At 50.1% G+C, this 18583-nt stretch overlaps 1 protein-coding gene across 1 annotated transcript in view; it reads right to left on the reverse strand.

Annotated features, from left to right (window-relative positions):
• The window catches only part of LOC138663059 (tRNA (32-2'-O)-methyltransferase regulator THADA-like), a 153431-nt gene that overhangs the window by 99628 nt on the left and 35220 nt on the right, over nucleotides 1-18583 (reverse strand). The window contains exons 9-11 of the mRNA XM_069749162.1: nucleotides 17911-17992; nucleotides 17704-17828; nucleotides 34-231 (exon numbers count right to left, since the gene is read on the reverse strand). Of these exons, the coding sequence (XP_069605263.1) occupies nucleotides 34-231; nucleotides 17704-17828; nucleotides 17911-17992 (405 nt within the window). The remainder of the gene's footprint in view (nucleotides 1-33; nucleotides 232-17703; nucleotides 17829-17910; nucleotides 17993-18583) is intronic.

The following is an 18583-nucleotide window of genomic DNA, read 5'->3' on the forward strand; positions in this document are numbered from 1 at the left end:
AAAGAACTAAAAGTGTGAATACTGAATTCTGACCTTCTTAGATCCCAGAAATGGCAGTAGTGCGCAGAGTACAGTATATTTCGACCGAGCTTGCCATGAAACGTCTCTGATTTTTTGCAGCAAATTCTGGAGCATGGTCTCTTCTGTTCTTGCCAGGAGCTCACACTCCTTTCGGTGAATGTACAAATAGTGCTGGAAACAGCTGAGCACCAAAGCAGTCATACCATCAACCTGTGCATAAATTAGGGTATATCACACCTATACTATATCATAAAAATAGTTAAAAGAGAAGAGGATAAAAAGGGGGTTGTCTGGGATAGTCATTCATTAGCTGAACTGCAAATATTGTTATGCTATATTAAGAAAAAACTATTACTTGAAGTTAATCACTGGCTTTGAGTTATCTTTGGGTCATGCTTGTATACATGGAATCAGGGCTGCCATCAGGACACTACTGGGCTTACTGGCATATGTGGCCCGGTGAGCCTGGACCAGGCCCTCTCTCTTCTGCTCACCAGGTCCCAGTGGCAAGAATCTGCAGGTTCAGTAACTGAACGTGAGTCCTAGGATCCACGCTCAGTTAATTTCTAAATTGCCGTGAGGAAAGGCTTCCCGCACGGCAACAGTTAACAGTCGCCGTCATATTACATCACTGCAATACGCCGTCATGTTTGCGCCTCAGATGAATCAGGGAGAGGACACCACTGGACCTCGGAAAGGTAAAGAGAAACTTTTTTTTTCGTAAAGCCGCACTATGGGGCAGAATGGAGAGACCTGGGGCAGTGTGGAGAGATCTGGGGGGCAGTGTGGAAAGACATGGGGGCAGTGTGGAGAGACATGGGGGCAGTGTGGAGAGACATGGGGGCAGTGTGGAGAGACATGAGGGCAAGGTGGAGAGACATGGGGCAGGGTGGAGAGATATGAAGGTAGGAAGGAGAGACATGGGGGAGGGTGGAGATAGCCGGGGGGCAGTGTGTTGAGACCTGGAGGCAGTCTGGAGAGACACGGAGGCAGTCTGGAGAGACACGGGGGCAGTGTGGAGAGACATGGGGGCAAGGTGGAGACATGGGGCAAAGATGGAGAGAAACGGGGGCAAGGTGGAGAGACATGGGGGCAAGGTGAAGAGACATGGGGGCAAGGTGGAGAGACATGAGGGCAAGGTGAAGAGACATGGGGGCAAGGTGAAGAGACATGGGGGCAAGGTGGAGAGACATGGGGGCAAGGTGGAGAGACATGAGGGCAAGGTGGAGAGACATGGGGCCAAGATGGAGAGAAACGGGGCAAGGTGGAGAGACATGGGGGCAAGACATGGGGGCAAGGCGAAGAGACATGAGGGCAGGGTGGAGACATATGGGAGTAGGATGTGGGACGTTACTACTGTAGCGGCTAATTAAGGGATTTTATTACAGCTGTGAGGTATTTTATTTATGAGGATACTGTTTCAGTGTGTGGGGGGTCCTGTTACTGTGCAGGGTGACACGGTCGCTTTTTTCTTCATCTGGCGTAGTGTACAAGTTGAGGAAAAATTGCGGAATGTGCTATAGATAACTGTGTTACTTTTTGCAGACGCGAGTCCTGGCTGGAAGAATTGATGGTGGTCTCTGCTGGATGAAGATGAATAACTTCAACTAGAGACATCACCGGTGAGTCAGTGCTTTACCTGTACACTGACACTATACACTTTATATTATATACAGAGCTCCTGTGTATAATGTCACTGGTGATCTATGTATTACCTGTACAAGGACACTATGGTGATCCCTGTATTACCTGTATACTCACAATATACACTGTATACTATGTACAGAGCTCCTGTATATAATATCACCTATAATCACTGTATTATCTGTACACTGACACTATATACAGAGCTCCAGAGTATAATGTCACTGTATTATGTGTATACTGATACTATACACTGTGTACTATGCACAAAGCTCCTATGTATAATGAAACTTATGGTAATATTAGTATTGTGTTTATTAATGATTTGTATTGTAGTATTCAGTCTCTATGTGGTAGTAATATGTGGTCTGGTCATGGTGTGGCGGTATTTGTCCCTTATATGTGGTATTATTCTCTCACTACGTGATAGTAAAATGTTTTAGGTCATGGTGTGGCAGTATTTGTCCCTTGTATGTGGTATTATTAATTCACTATGTGGTGGTTATATGTGGTCTGGTTTGATGTGGCGGTATTTCTTCCTTGTATGTGATATTATTCGGTCACTATGTGGTGGTAATATGTGGTATGGTCATGGTGTGGTGGTATTTGTGCCTTGTATGTGTTATTATTCGGTCACTATGTGGTGGTAATATGTGGTCTGGTCATGGTATGGCGGTATTTGTCCCTTGTATATGGTATTATTGTTCATTTTTAAAAATAGTGATTTTTGTGTACTCACCGTAAAATCCTTTTCTCTGAGCCAATCATTGGGGGACACAGGACCATGGGTGTTTTGCTGCTGCTACTAGGAGGACACTAAGTTAATACAGAAAGATTAACTCCTCCGCTGCAGTATACACCCTCTAACTGGGCAATATTCAACCAGTTCGGTAGAGAAGCAGTAGGAGTATTAAACGAAAGACAATAAAACTATGTCAAAACCAAAGAAGTAAGGGGGGGCGTGGCCTATCTGCTGATGGAGTAGGTCGCACAGAGTGGGAGCTCCTCAGCCAGGAACCTCAAAGCGGCACACTTCTACCTCTCAGGTGTCCTCTTCTGCCTTCACGACATCGGTGCTGGCTCCCGGAGCGTCGGTGAGTGCATGGGGAAATCCAGAGCGTCCAACCGCGATCCCCCTAGGAGAATTCCCGACTTCTTTGCAGCCACCCCGCAGCCACCGCCGGAATCCAAGATGGCGCAGTCCTCCCCCAGGGCTTCCCGCTCCTCACAACGCAACGCTCAGGCGTCGCGGTCCGGCGCTGCGGCGTCGCATCCAGATGGAACAGCGCTACATTCGGACGCAGCAGCGTCGCATTTTGGCGGAGCAGCGTTAAATTCAGGCGGCTCGGCGTCTGACGCAGCTGATGGCCCGGTGACCGCATCTCTCCTTAAAGGACTGCTTGGGGACCTTAGATCCTCCATCCAAGAGGACTTGCGTTCTATGCTGGCTGAGCTAAGAGGAGAGGTGGCGGAGCTGGGCAACCGCACGGACCGCCTGGAGCGCAAGATGGCGGAACTGGTCTCCTCTCATAATGAGCTCTGGGACGCACATGAATCCCTGCAAACCCTAGCTGCTAAAACCCACGCTAAAGCCCTGGACCTGGAAGATAGGTCCAGGAGAAATAACGTTAAACTGAGAGGCATCGAGGAATCTGTCCTGGCAGGGGATTTGAAGCCATTCCTGCAGGACTTTATGGCGGCAGCCTTACCGCAGTTCGCGCCAAAGGACTTCATAATAGACCGCGTGCATAGGATCCCTAAACCCTCTGGCCTGGGGCCCTCCATTCCCAGAGATGTGCTGGCGCGCATACATTTTTTTGAGATAAAGGAGGACTTCCTACAGGCCCTAAGGAGAACCCCAGCGCTTCCTGAACGATTTGCAAACATCTCAGTCTTTCCGGATCTCTCTCCGGGCACTTTGGCTCTGCGGAGGACCTTCGCCCCCTACACTGCCATCCTCAGAGAGAAAGGCATCCTGTATCGCTGGGGATTTCCGACGAAGCTGCTCATTCGCAAAGATGGATCAATCACTACCTGCCTAACTCCGTCCCACGCGGCTTCGGCTCTCGCTAAATGGGGACTCCCGACTCCTCGAGTGCCGTGAACATTCCTAAGCATGGGTCTGACGGAGGTCCCAGGGCCCGTATCACACCGGACTGGGAGGAGGCCTGAGTCTACTGTATCTTTGGTTCCTGGCTATTTTCCCGCACGGATTTACTTGGTTTTTCTTTTTTTTCCTTTTTTAAGCTGCGTTGGTTTCTCGCTTGAGAGCTCCAGCAGCATCTGTTTGCCCCATAGGTGAACTGTTTTTTTGATTCTCACCTTCTGGACTCAGGATATTCCTGAATGGACCTTGGTCCGCTGGTTTTTTTGTTGTATGTCCTGTTTGTTTCCCTATGTTCTTTCTCTTCTGTTTCTGTTTTGCCCTTTCTTATGTCCTGCTATATTGACCACATGTTTTCTTTGCCTTTGCTCAGGTTATCAGTGTTTGAGGACTGTAAAACTGTTCTTATGCCTTTTCAATGAGTATCTCACTGTATTCAATTAACGTTAATGGCCTCAACTCGCCGGGTAAGAGGTCTGTGGTTTGGCGTCAGTTGAGCAAATCCCATTCATGTGGACATGATCTTTTCCTTTTCTTTTGGATTATCTCTGTTGTTTTTCAGTCCACGGTGAGCCCCAATATCAGTTTTGCATTCAGTGGCGCCCTCCGCTTTCTCTATTACAGTTGAGCAAATCCCGTCATGATATTTTATGTCTCCAGGAAACGCACTTGCTGGAATGTGATAACTCCAGAATGCAATCAGGTCTGTACCCGCATCAGTTTTTTGCCAATGGCCCGTCAAAAAAGGCGGGTGTAGCCATTTTCTTCAGCAGGTCCAACTCCTTCCAACTGGTTCGATCTATAGCGGATCCATTGGGTAGATTCATTGTGGTGTTGTGTCTCATTAATAATGCCCCATATACTATTGCCTCGATATATGCCCCTAATGTAGGCCAACTTAAGTTTTTGGAGGGTGTATTCAAAACTCTTAATGATATTCAACATGGGCACAGGCTGATAGCTGGTGACTTCAATGCCCCAATGTCCAAAGTCCTTGACTGCTCTGCCTCTTCACTGTCTAGATGTGAAGTCGGGCCTCTAGCTGACTCTTTCCACTTGCATGATGTCTGGCGGTACCTGCACTGCGGTGAGAGAGACTACACATTTTTGTCTCCCAGACACGGTTCTTATAGCAGGATCGATTTTGTGCTGGTGAATGACGTGGCTCTCCCTCACTGCATCGCAGCAGATATTGGCAGTATCACCTGGTCGGATCATGCCCCGGTGTCCCTTACCCTGAGGGACCCCTTGGCCATCAGACCCCCTGCGCGTTGGCGCCTTAATGCCCACCTCCTGGCTGACCAATCCAATTTCCAATGTATAGAGGAGGCCTTGGGAGAATTTTTTGCCTCCAATGACACTCCTGACATTGGTGACGATACCCTCTGGTTCGCCCACAAGGCGGTGATTAGGGGTCACTTCATCAAGCTAGCGGCAAAGGCTAAGAGGAAATACAATGCGGCACTTCAGGTAGCCTTAGACGAATTATCTTGCCTGGAATCTGCTCATAAACTTTCTCCTACTCCAGCACTTCTATCTGACCTTTCTAAAGCCCGCATACATGTTCGCAATCTCCTCCTCCATAAGGCTGAGAAGGCCCTGAGGAAAACCAGAGCCAAATTCTACACAATGGGGGATCGAGCGGGTGCTGTTCTGGCTAGACGTGTTAGGAAGAGAGAGGCCCAATCCAAGATCCCATTCTTGCTCCTGTCTGACGGCTCCCAGGTTCGCAACCCGATTCAGATTGCGGAGGAGTTTGCTTCTTATTATTCCTCGCTTTATGACCTCGGGTCTGACCTGGGGATTCCTCAACCTACGCGGGAGTCAATTTTGGCGTTCTTGGAGAGGGCTAATCTCCCCTCGGTCACTCAGGAGCAGCTCTCCTTCCTAAATTCCCCCATTGTCGAGTCTGAACTCTCGCAGATTATCAGAGAGGCCAATAAGGGTTCTTCCCCGGGGCCTGATGGCTTACCCTTCTCCTACTATGCTCAGTTTTTTCCTGTCCTTGCCCCCTTTCTGTTGCGTCTTTTTAATAATTGGCTGGCGGTTGGTAGTATTAGGGCTGAGGGGTTGGAGGCTGCCATTGCGACTCTCCCCAAACAAGGGAAACCCACAACATCTCCGGGGAACTTCCGCCCGATAGCACTCTTAAACTGCGACGTTAAGATCTACGCAAAAGTCTGGGCCAATAGATTGTTCTCAGTCCTTCCTGATCTCATTCACCCCGACCAAGTTGGGTTTATTCCTGGCAGACAGACGAGGGATGGTACCAGACGACTGATAGATCTCTTGGATGTGGTGGAGAGGGGGAGTCTCCCCAGTGTATTCCTGTCGCTCGATGCCGAGAAGGCGTTTGACAGAGTGCACTGGGGCTATATCGAACTCACATTGGAGAAATTTGGGCTTACCGGGCAGATTAGCAAAGCGGTTATGGCATTGTATTCCAACCCATGCGCGTCGGTTCGATCGGCGGGATTCGGGTCTCGAACGTTTCCTATTAGGAACGGTACTCGTCAAGGCTGCCCCCTCTCCCCTATCATCTTTGCTCTGATCATGGAGCCCTTGGCCGCCATGGTCAGGAAGTGCGCGGACATAAGGGGAATTGCGGTGGGGGGAACTGAACATAAAATTGGTCTTTATGCCGACGACGTGGTCCTGACCTGCACCTCTCCCTTAACTTCATTGACTGCAATCACCACCATCCTATCTGAGTTTTCGGCGGTTTCATATTATAAACTTAATCTCACCAAATCCACAATTTTCCCCCTCTTTCTCCCCCCCCCCCTTCAGATTCAAATTCAATCTCAATATGCTTTTATTTGGGCTCCCTTGGGCTTTACATATCTGGGCATCAAGATTACTAGGCTAGATAACATAGTCCGAGTAAATTGCGAAGAAACTCATTCGGAGGTCAGGAGGGGCATGGAGCAAATATCAAGCGCGTCTCTCTCGTGGATGGCCCGCATACAAACGGCGAAAATGCTATTCCTCCCCAAAATAATGTACCTCTTTCGGTGCCTTCCCCTTTTTATCTCCTCGAAGTTTATTTCGGCTTTTCAATCTTTGATAGACCGATTTATCTGGAATAAGAAGCCCCATAGGGTCAGGCGTCGGATTATGTCCCTTCCGTACTCTGCAGGGGGGTTGGGAGCTCCTGCGGTCCAGGCGTATTACAGGGCTGCGATCCTTGAGCCCCTTAAAATATGGTGGGAGGGGAACTCATGTTTGCCCTGGTTTCTGATTGAATCCCATTTTGCTCCCCAAAACTCGCTTAGATTGCTTTTGGAGCTCCAACTACTTCAAGTTCCTCCTGTGGGCCCCTGTCTCCGTTCTATTAGGAACGCATCTAAACTATGGGCGCTCCTTAGCACTTCTCTCCTAACATTCATGTTTGACTATGTCTCTTTGCAGGCTGTGGAGTGTGCCATTGTCCACATTTCTCTTGCCTCCTGGACGAGGCGTGGGGTGCACCGGGTGGCGGACCTTTTCGGCTCGGACGGTCTCTTGTCGTTTGAGGACCTTGCAGGGAGATTTTCCCTCACTGGGTCTGACTTCTTTCAATACCTGCAGATTCGCAGCTTCCTCAGACCGTGGCGGTCATTCGGTGCACCCCCGCCTCTGACAGAGGACCCGGCCCATAGATTCTTCAGACCATCCACCATTGTGCCACATGGCATCTCCATAATTTATAAAGCCCTCATTTCATTTGGTTCTACTGACAAACTTCCTTTTATGTCTTCCTGGGAGTCAGCGTTGGGCTTTGAGGCTTCCCTGGAGGATTGGCAATTTGCTATGGTACACCCTTCTAGGTTCTCGTCTTGTTTGGGCCACTTGGAGCAGGTGAAAAAAATTCAGCTCCACTGGTACCTCACCCCCGCCCGATTGGCGAGGGTTTTCCCGGCTACCTCTCCGCGCTGCTGGAAGGGATGTGGCGCCCTTGGGTCCTCCTCTCATGTCTGGTGGTCGTGTCCGCAGGTCCGGGTCTTCTGGCGTGAGGTAGAGACTTTGATTGAGGATCTGATCCGTATGCCCCTTGTTCTGAGTGGCCAATTCGCTGTCCTGGGCATCTCCCTCATCGATCTCCCTGCCCCCCTGCGCCCCATAGTTTCTAATATCCTAGTGGCTGCTAGGCAATGTATCGCGAAGCATTGGAAGACCTCCGTTTCCACCTCCAGAGCAGAGCTGATCTCCAGGATTGATTTACATTTTTGTTATGAGGTCATAATGGCAGGGGGTCTATCGAAAAGAGCTAAGGGTACCGTCACACAGTGACATTTTGATCGCTACGACGGCACGATCCATGACGCTCCAGCGTCGTAATAATATCGCTCCAGCGTCGTAGACTGTAGTCACACTTTGCAATGTACAACGCTGGAGCGATAATTTCATGACGTATGTGCGATGTAGAAGCCGTTGGTTACTATGCGCACATCGTATACAATATCGTGCACACCTTTGTTACACCATGCGATCATGCCGCCACAGCGGGACACTAGACTACGAAAGAAAGTTTCAAACGATCTGCTACGACGTACGATTCTCAGCGGGGTCCCTGATCGCAGGAGCGTGTCAGACACAGCGAGATCGCTGGAACGTCACGGATATATCGCTCGAACGTCACAAATCGTGCCGTCGTAGCGATCAAAATGCCACTGTGTGACGGTACCCTAAGGTCCTCTCGTGGTGGGACCCTTGGACGTCCTCGCCATTTGTATCTCAGTCTGCTCTTTCCCTTATTTAAACTGTTTGCTCCTACAATTCTGCTCTTGTTTTTTGGTTTTCTGTTTATTTCTTTTATCCTCTATGTGACACTGTATTTATGTATTTTGTATTGATTACATTGTGGTCCTTAATACGGTATGCATTGGATTTTTCCCCTGATCCCCCCTTCCCTCCCCCCCACCTTCCCTTTTCATTCTGATATGTTGTTTATTGTGAAAAATGTTCAATAAATACTGATTGGTTAAAAAAAAAAAAACCAAAGAAGTAACAACAAGCCAAAAGGCTAACAGGGTGGGTGCTGTGTCCCCAAATGATTGGCTCAGAGAAAAGGATTTTACGGTGAGTACACAAAAATCCCTATTTCTCCTACACCTCATTGGGGGACACAGGACCATGGGACGTCCTAAAGCAATCCCTGGGTGGGGAGCAACATCGCTGCTATTACCCCATGTACCATAGACTTACAGCTAAGGTACTACTGCCGACTGCAGAATGTGCCTGCCAAAGGCAGCATCTGCAGAGGAAAAAGAATGAATGTGGTAATGCTTTGTAAAAGTATGCAAGCTGGACCAAGTCGCAGCTTTGCAGACCTGTTGTGCTGACACCTGGTGCCGAATGGCCCAAGAGGCACCCACTGACTGAGTAGAATGGGCCTTAATCCCTGCTGGGATTGGAGCATCCTTGACACGATAGGATTCCTGAATAGCCGATCAGATCCACTTGGCTAGAGTGGCCTTGTAAGTGGGTAAGCCCTTCCGTTGTCCCTCTGGAAGCACGAACAGGACATCTGACTTGCGGAAGTGAGCCGTCCGTGAAATGTACCGTCGAAGAGCCCTAACCACATCAAGAGTGTGCAGAGCTTTCTCAACGCGATGGACTGGTGCCTAACAGAATGAAGGCAGAATAATCTCTTCATTGAGGTAAAAGGAGGAAACGACCTTGGGTAGAAAAATGGGAGAAGTCCTCAAGACTGCCTTATCCGAGTGAAAAATCAGAAACGGGGGTCGGCAGGAGATAGCCGCCAACTCCGAGACACGCCTGATTGACGTAAAAGACACTAGAAAAACTACCTTCTAGGAAAGGAAGGTCAGAGAGACATCCTGCAGTGGCTTGAAAGAGGCCTCCTGAAGAGATCCAAGGACCAAATTAAGATCCCATGGATCCAAAGGCATTTTATAGGGAGGCGCCACACGGGAAACTCCCTCAATGAACGTCTTATCCGGTAATCTGGTGGCAATTTTTCGTTGAAAAAGGACTGACAATGCTAACACTTGTCCCTTGAGGGAGCTAAGTGCGAGACCCGATTCTAGTCCTGATTGGAGAAATTCCAATATGGAAGGGATGGAAAATACCAGAGGGGATCGTCAACGGGCATTGCAAGATGCGAAGAAGATTCGCCAGGTACGGTGATAAATGCGCATGGACATGGGCTTTCTAGCACTAATCATGGTGGAGGACACCTCAGGAAAGAATCCAGCTTGGGCTAGAATCCAAAATTGAACGGCCACGCCGTCAAAGACAGGGCCCCGGAGTTCTGGTGGTAAATCGGGCCCTGTGAGAGGAGATCCATGCGATCTCGAAACCGCCAGGGGACGTCGGCAACCAGCTGAACCGGTACCATGCCCGGCGCGGCCAGTCTAGCGCAATTAAGATCACTGGTACCCCCTCTGCCCTGATCTTCTTGATGACCCTTGGTAGCAGGGGGAGAGGAAAAATGTATGGAAGGCTGAATTGATGCCACGGTAGAACCAAGGCATCTGCTCCGATGGCGCGTGGATCAAGTGATCAGTAACAACTCTGCTGGCATCACGGCATGGCCTCTCATCTCTCACACTATCTTACCCACTGCTCCAGGCCATGAGGTGGTTTCTTTTTCTTGCCAGCTCCATATTCTGTTCCTCTGCTCTCCATGCTTCCTGGCTGTGTGTATAGGGGGGAGGCGGCTGAACTCTCTGGTTCTTATAGGAATCAGGTGCACCTGTCTAATCTGTTCCTGACCAATGACCAAGAGGCCTCCAGTATTTAGTGCAGCTCCACCCAGTGGACTGGGCCTGTGCAATGTGTTAGCTCAGTTTGTGTTTTGCTTCTGAGTTTGGCAGGCCTTGCTCTGAGTTACTCCCTCTCTGGAGACTTTTCTCTGTGTTTTTGCCTTGATCTTGTTGTACGCCCTCCAGGAGGCAGAATATCCTGGTCCCTGTGTCTTTGTTCTTGTTCCTTGTCTGAACTTAGTCTTATCTCGGTCTCCTTGTCTGTGGCTTCCTTCCCTGCTGTGTCTTTCCTTGTGTTCTCAGTCTGCTTATGCTCCGCACTCTTGCGGCTCTGCCTGCTCTGTACCTTTGTGGCTTTACCTCTGCTCCGCACTCCTGTGGTTCTGCTCTGTTCTACTCTGCTTAGCGTCTGCTGCTGCAGTAATCTTCTGCTGCAGCTCCTCTCCACATTCCTTGGGGCTCCGCTCTGCTTAGCTTCTGCTGCTGCAGTAATCTCTTGCTGCAGCTCCTCTCCACATTCCTTGTGGCTCCGCTCAGCTTAGCTTCTGCAGTAATCTCTTGCTGCAGCTCCTCTCCGCATTCTTTGCGGTTCTACTCTGCTGCTGCAGAAACCTCTTGCTGCAGCTCCTCTCCACTTTCCTTGTGGCTCCACTCTGCTTAGCTTCTGCTGCTGCAGTAATCTCTTGCTGCAGCTCCTCTCCACATTCCTTGTGGCTCTGCTCTGCTTAGCTTCTGTTGCTGCTCCATCTCATGCTGCTCTACCATTCCTATCCGCAGCCTGCACTTCTCTTCCTGTGTGTACAGGTCCCAACCTGTTCCTTCATTCTCCTTTCCTTCTGGCTTGTTTCCGTACCTGCATCTCCTGTGTGAACAGGTCCCAACCTGTTCCTTCATACTTCATTCCTTTCTGCTTGTTTTCTTACCTGCACCTCCAGTGTGAACAGGTCCCTTACCTGTTTCTTCATATACATATCCATACCTGCACCTCCTGTGTGAACAGGTCCCTACCTGTTCCTTCATACACCACACCAACCAGTCCTGTTTTCCTGCCAGTCCTGTGTTTCTGCCAGCCCTGTGTTCTCTGCCGTGCCTGCCAGCCCTGTGTTCTCTGCCGTGCCTGCCAGCCCTGTGTTCTCTGCCCCGTCTCTGCCAGCCCTGTGTCTCAGCCGTGCCAGCCTACTCGTCTGAGTTTCAACCGTGCTCTTCTGCCAGTCCTGCCTGATGCCCGCACCTGTCCTAGTGTTCCTGTTCTCCAAGTGGGATCAGCAGCCACAGCCAGACACCACCCTGGAGTAGCACTTGGCAGCTGCCTGCTGAACAAGCCTGACCTCACCATCAGAAGCTCCAGTGAAAACCCAGGCAGCTGTCATAGTCACGCCCCTTCCAGGGTAGTCTGGTTTGTGGCCCAGTGGGGCCACAAACCCCCCGAGCTCATGCCCACCAGTCAGGGCGTGAGCGTGACAATCAGGCAATGAACTGGGGGACCTTGTTGTTGAGCCTTGAGGCCATGAGGTCCACATCCGGGGTCCCCCAGCGATGGCAAATCTGATGGAAAACTTCCGGGTGAAGGGACCACTCGCCCAAGGCGAGACCCTGGTGACTGAGGAAGACCGCCGCCTAATTCTCCACACCGTGATTGGCGAATGGTTGCGCTCCGCCCAGCGGAGGATGTGGGTCACTTCGAGCATGGCCGTCTTGCTGCGGGTTCCCCCTTGATGGTTGATGTACGCCACCGCTGTGGCGTTGTCTGACTGGATTCTGATGGGTCGACCTGCAAGGAGATGGTGAAAACTGAGCAAAGCTAGTCTGATCGCTAGTATTTCCAGGATATTGATGGGGAGGCGCGACTCTAGAGTGGACCACCGCCCTTGAGCTGTGTGGTGACTGAAGACTGCACCCCAGCCCAAAAGGCTGGCATCGGTGGTCACCACCAGCCAGCGCACTGGGAGAAAGGACTTCCCCTGGTTCAGAGAGGACTTCAGCGTCCACCACCTGAGGGTTTGCCTGACATGCCAAGACAGACGGAAGCGACGGTTCCCATTCCAAGCCGACAGCAGCGCATGTTGTAAGGGACGGAGATGGAACTGCACGAACGGTACCGCTTCCATGGCAGCTACCATTTTGCTGAGACTGGGTGGGAGGGACGCCGTGCTCCCTGCTGCAAGGCCGAGGCCTTTTCAGGAGGGAGAATGACCAAGCCGTGGGAAGTGTCCAGGGTCATTCCCAAGAATGAAATCTGCTGAGCTGGAACCGGGGAAGATTTTTGGAAGTTTATCTTCCAACCCAGGCGAGAAAGAGTATCCACCGTGATGTCGACGGACTCCTCGCGGGCTGGATATGACGTGCCTTTTATCAGCAGGTCGTCCAGGTACGGAAGTATCACCACTCCCCGAGCATGAAGGATAGGCATGACGGCTGCCATGACTTAGGTGAAAACTCTGGGAGCGGTGGCGAGGCCAAAAGGTAAGGCCACAAACTGGAAGTGTTCCTCGCGAAAAGCGAAGCGAAGGAACTGTTGATGAGGGGGAACAATTGGGATGTGGAGGTAAGCATCTTTGATGTCTATGGATGCTAGGAACTCTCCCTTTTCCAAGGATGCGACGACAGAGTGGAGGGATTCCATTCCGAGGCGTCAAATTTTTACAAAGTGGTTCAGAAGCTTTAGGTCCAGTATTGGTCGTAGCGATCCGTCCTTCTTTGGGACCATGAATAGGTTCAAGATAAACCCCTTGAACCTTTGGTCTAGGGCAACCGGAATGATGACTCCGTCCCCTTGTAGAGCCCTTACGGCCTGGAGAAAAGCCGTTGTCTTTGCTTCAGGAGGACACGACTGAAAGAAACGTGTCGGGGGGAGGGGGGAGAAAACTCTATTTTGTATCCGGAGGACACCAGTTCTCTGACCCAATCATCGAGGACGACCGAAAGCCAGGCTTGGCGGAACGAAAGTAAATGGCCACCTACTTGGTCGATGTCCCCCGCAAGTTGCAACGAGTCACTGAGTGGAAGGTCTAAGGGATCTGGATCCCTTAGATCCAGATGACCTCGGTCTGGGTTTCCAGCTACGGTTAGGTCTGTATGAGACCTGGGCACCTCTGCCTCCGTGCGAAGCTCGTCCTGAGCTGGAGGAGGTGGAAGACCAATTGGGATTGTTGTGAAAGGGCCGGAATCGAGGTTGTTGTTGATACCGAAACTCACCGCCACCGAGTAGGAATGCAGCCTCCATTGCGATAGTATGAGCTCAATCCATCCTCCCTTTGTCGGGGGTTGGAGAGGACCCTTCGTTCATCTTCATCTGTGCCTGCCGCAATGGACTTACAGCTGTTGTGGGGACTACATGACGCCATCAGGTGAGGGCCTTGATATGCGGTAGAGCCCAGGAGAGGCACATAAGTGCCAGAACTCTATGTGCTCGCCATCTAACAGGGGGGAGATCGGAACCATATAGGAACCGTCGCCCCAAGCGTAGACTAGGCATGCCCCAGTCGTTGCAGAAGAGAGGGTACGGGGAGGTATACTCTGCGTGCTCGCCTGTTGATGGTTCGGTGGAGAGCGGACCCTTGAAAGGAATCCGTCGCCCCCTTCACTCCGTTAATTAAAAAATAAAAATTAACAGAAAAATCAAAAAGAAAATAAAAACGTTGGGGTCTGACTGAAACAGACCCAAGTGCCTCATACAGATACTAAGCAAGAACTGGTTGAATATTGACCAGTGAGAGGGTGTATACTGCAGGGAAGGAGTTAATCTTTCTGTGTTAACTTAGTGTCCTCCTAGTGGCAGCAGCATAACACCCATGGTCTTGTGTCCCCAAAATGAGGCATAGGAGAAATGTATGTGACACATTCCCTTGCAGAAACCTAATTAAAAATATACTTAAAAAGCATACCGGCTATTTTACCAAATGTTTAATAGGTTAGAGTAGAGTAGAGCCAAGCAAGCCAAAAGAGTCTGCCTTGTCGTGGTGGCGGCTTAAAAAAAATCTGTTGGCCAAAACAAAAGCTGATGGCTATGTATGTGACATGGTGTTAGATGGGAATTGTTACTGTGTGATCGGTGACAAAGTGGTGCAGAAGTGGAGTTATTCCAAGAGATGGCGGTGGGACTGGGCAAGGTTCGAGGATTGGAGATGGAGCTGTGGTGGAGCCTGGGGGCCCAAGAATGCCAAAAAATGTTGCCAGTATGAGGCGCTGAAATTGTTGGAGGCAGCCCTGCATGAAATACACCGCTGATGTCAATGATCAGTTACAGTGCTCATGCTCCCCAATTGACATAACATCATTGCTGCAGGACAAATAGATCGAAAGAACTGGAGTGGAGGGCAATTAAATGGCTAAGTAATGATTCTTTTATAAAAATTCATGCTGTTGGAAAACTTTTCTCCTACACCTCATTGGGGCACACAGGACCATGGGTGTTATGCTGCTGCCACTAGGAGGACACTAACACATAAAGAATAGCTCCTCCCTTGCAGTATACACCCTCCTGCTGGCTCTAAGTGAACCAGTTCTTGCTCAGTGTCTGTAGGAAAGGAATAAAGGAAATAATTGTGTGCACTCAGGTCAGAGGTAAGTTCCTTTCTAGGAATGATACTGGACTCGTCCCAGGGGTTGGTACTTCTTTCCCCAGAAAATATCTCAGTCTTACAGCGGGAAGCTCAGAAGCTCTCCCAACCTCACACTCACTCTCTGCGTTTCAGTATGAGAGTCCTCGGCAGGATGGTAGCAGCTATGGAGGTGGTCCCATTCGCTCAATTACACCTCAGCCCCTTACAACATGCCCTCCTGGCTGTGTGGGACAGTAACCCGTTCTCTCTCGATCATCGTTTCCTCCCTCCCCAGCGAGTCAGACAGTCTCTCAGGTGGTGGACTGAATCAAGGGAAGTCCTTTCTCCCAGTACATTGGCTAGTTGTGACAACAGATGCCAGTCTTCTGGGCTGGGGAGTGGTGTTCCACCATCACACTGCTCAGGGCCGCTGGTCTCTTCAGGAAGCACGCCTGCCCATCAACATCCAGGAAATACGGGAAATCAGGTTGGATCTTCTCCAATTCCATCCCTTCCTGGCGGGTCGTCCCATCAGGATTCAGTCCGACAATGCCATGGCAGGGGCATACATCAACAGGCAGGGGGGGAACATGCAGCAAGGCAGCCATGACCGAGGTAGGCCACATGCTCTGATGGGCTGAGGAAAACCGCTCAATGATCTCAGCAGTTCACATCCAGGGAGTCAAAAATTGGGAGGCGGATTTCCTCAGCTGTCAAGGTCTCTCCATCCGGAGATCTTCCACCAGATCTGCTGTCATTGGGGAACCCCGGACGCGGATCTGATGGCCTCACGGCTAAATTCCAAGGTTCCTGACTTCATAGCTCGGTCCCACGATCTGGCAGCCATCGGGGCAGACGCACGCTTTCACTAGTGGCATCAGTTCCGGCTTCTGTACATATTTCCCCCGCTTCCCTTACTGCCGAGAGTCATCAAGAAGATCAGAGCGGAGGGGATACCAGTAATCCTGATTGCGCCAGACTGGCCGCGCAGGTACGCCGAACAGGTTCAACTAGTCACCGATGTCTCCTGGCGATTACCGAATAAGACCTGTTGTCCAAGAGCCCCATTTACCACCAGAACTCCGAGGCCCTTTGTTTGACGGCATGGCCGTTGAGTCCTGGGTGCTAACACAGACAGGCTTCTCTCAGGAAGTCATTTCTACTATGATCAGCTCTAGAAAGCCTACGTCTATATGTATTTATCATCGCATTTGGAAGACCTTCTTGTCATGGTGCAAGGACCGGGGACGCTCTCCTCTTGAATTTTCCATTCCTTCCATCCTCGAATTCCTTCAATCGGGTTTGGACTTAGGTCTCGCCCTTAGTTCTCTCAAGGGGCAGATTTCAGCCTTGTCTGTCCTGTTCCAACGCAGAATTGCCAACAGATTACAGGTAAAGACGTTCATTCAGGGAGTCTCCCATGTGGTGCCGCCCTATAAGATGCCGTTGGAACCATGGGACCTTAATTTCGTCCTCGGAGTCTTGCAGGAGGCCCCTTTTGAACCTCTGCAAGAAGTTTCTCTGTCCTTTCTGTCATGGAAAGTTGCCTTCCTGGTTGCGATCAGGTCCATCCGACGAGTCTCAGAGCTGGCAGCTTTGTCTTGTCAAGTTCCTTTCCTTATTTTTCATCAAGATAAGGTGGTTTTGAGAACATCCCTGTCTGTTCTACTGAAAGTTGTCTCATCTTTCCACCTCAATGAGGATATTGTCTTGCCTTCACTTTGCCCGGCACCAGTACATCGCACCGAGAAGGCTCTTCACACACTGGATTTAGTGAGAGCTCTTAGGAGATACGTCTCGAGGACGGCGTCTTTCCGCAGGTCAGATGCCCTGTTTGTGCTCCTGGAAGGACCAAGGAAAGGTCTAGCCGCTTCCAAGGCTATGATAGCCAAGTGGATTCGTTCAGCTATCCAGGAATCGTACCAAGTTAGAGGTCACCCCGTCTCAGCAGGGATTAAGGCTCATTCTATTCGGTCAGTGGGTGCGTCTTGGGCCATCCGGCACCAGGCATCAGCAGCACAAGTCTGCAGAGCTGCGACTTGGTCCAGCCTGCATATGTTTACAAAACATTACCATGTCCATTCTCAGGCCTCGGCAGATGCATCGGTCGGCAGACGAATTTTGCAGACGGCAGTGCCGCATCTGTAACTTGTTGGTACAAGGAGCAATTCCAGTTGATTGTTCCCCACCCAGGGACTGCGTTAGGACGTCCCATGGTCCTGTGTCCCCCAAAGAGGTGTAGGAGAAATAGGGATTTTTGTGTACTCACCGTAAGATCCTTATCTCCGAGCCAATCATTGGGGGACACAGCACCCACCCTGTTAGCCTATTGGCTTTGGTTTTACTATGCTGAATTGGTTTTGACATAGTTCATCCTTGTTAAATGTTAAGCTCCTACTGCTTTGTTACCGAACTGGTTCACTTAGAGCCAGCAGGAGGGTGTACACTGTAGGGGAGGAGCTATTCTTTATGTGTTAACTTAGTGTCCTCCTAGTGGCAGCAGCATAACACCCATGGTCCTGTGTCCCCCAATGATTGGCTCGAAAAAAAGTATTTTACGGTGAGTACACAAAAATCCCTATTTTAAGAATAATGGAGAACCCCTTTAAGACAACAACAAAGCAACAATACAGATCAAGATAGTCCCAAATGGTAGACTGGCCCCTAAAAAACAAATTCTTACCTGCAATTCAGCCCCAATCCACAGAAGATTCATTACACGAGGGTTATCTGTCAAGGGCAAAATCCCCTGAATAGACAGCAGCACAGTCAGGTGTTCTCGTACACGCTGCAACCAGAGGCAGAGCACTATATAGAGAGGACAATAATCATAAAATTAATTTGCATTATATCTTTTGAAGTGAAAAATATCAATCTCTATTTATTGTACCTTGAAAACTGTAGTACGGCTCTATTTGCTGCTCACACAGCCGGGCCACAGCAGGAAACAGACTCTCCAGCAAGGTCACACTCTGAGGACAGACAAAGCTATACTGTATGAATACTGGTGATAATCACATCTGCGCACACTCATTTGCAGTATATCCTTTATTAGACTGTAGTCAATTTAAAGTGAACCTGTCATCAGGTTTGGCTGATAAGAGATACGGCCATGACCTTTCAGGGCTGATATACAGCATTTTGTAATGCTGTATATAAGCCCACAACAAGACCAGTAACACAAGAAAAATAACTTTTATTATACTGCGGGGCGGTCCGGGCCAAAGGGCGTCACTGGTCTTGGTCCGATGCCTCCTTTCTTCTTGAGATGCCACCCTCCTGCTTGCGTCGTGTGGATGACGCGCCTCCTCGGCACTGCGCTCCTGCGCAGGTGTATGTCTATGCCCTGTGGAGCAGGTGCCAGGAAAGGTCAAAGATCTGTTGTGAATTCTGCTCTTGGGTTCCCTCCAGTGGTTGTAGGTGGGAATGCAGTTGTCTCTGACTTGCAGTCCTGGCCAGGTGTATCGGATGATTACAATTCTGACTGGGATATTTAGGTGTGCAGGATCCTTTAGCCCTTGCCAGTTGTCAATGTTCCTTGTGAAGTGTTGGATCACTTTCTG

This window comes from Ranitomeya imitator, chromosome 1 (genome assembly GCF_032444005.1).
Source record: "Ranitomeya imitator isolate aRanImi1 chromosome 1, aRanImi1.pri, whole genome shotgun sequence".
Lineage (NCBI taxonomy): Eukaryota > Metazoa > Chordata > Amphibia > Anura > Dendrobatidae > Ranitomeya > Ranitomeya imitator.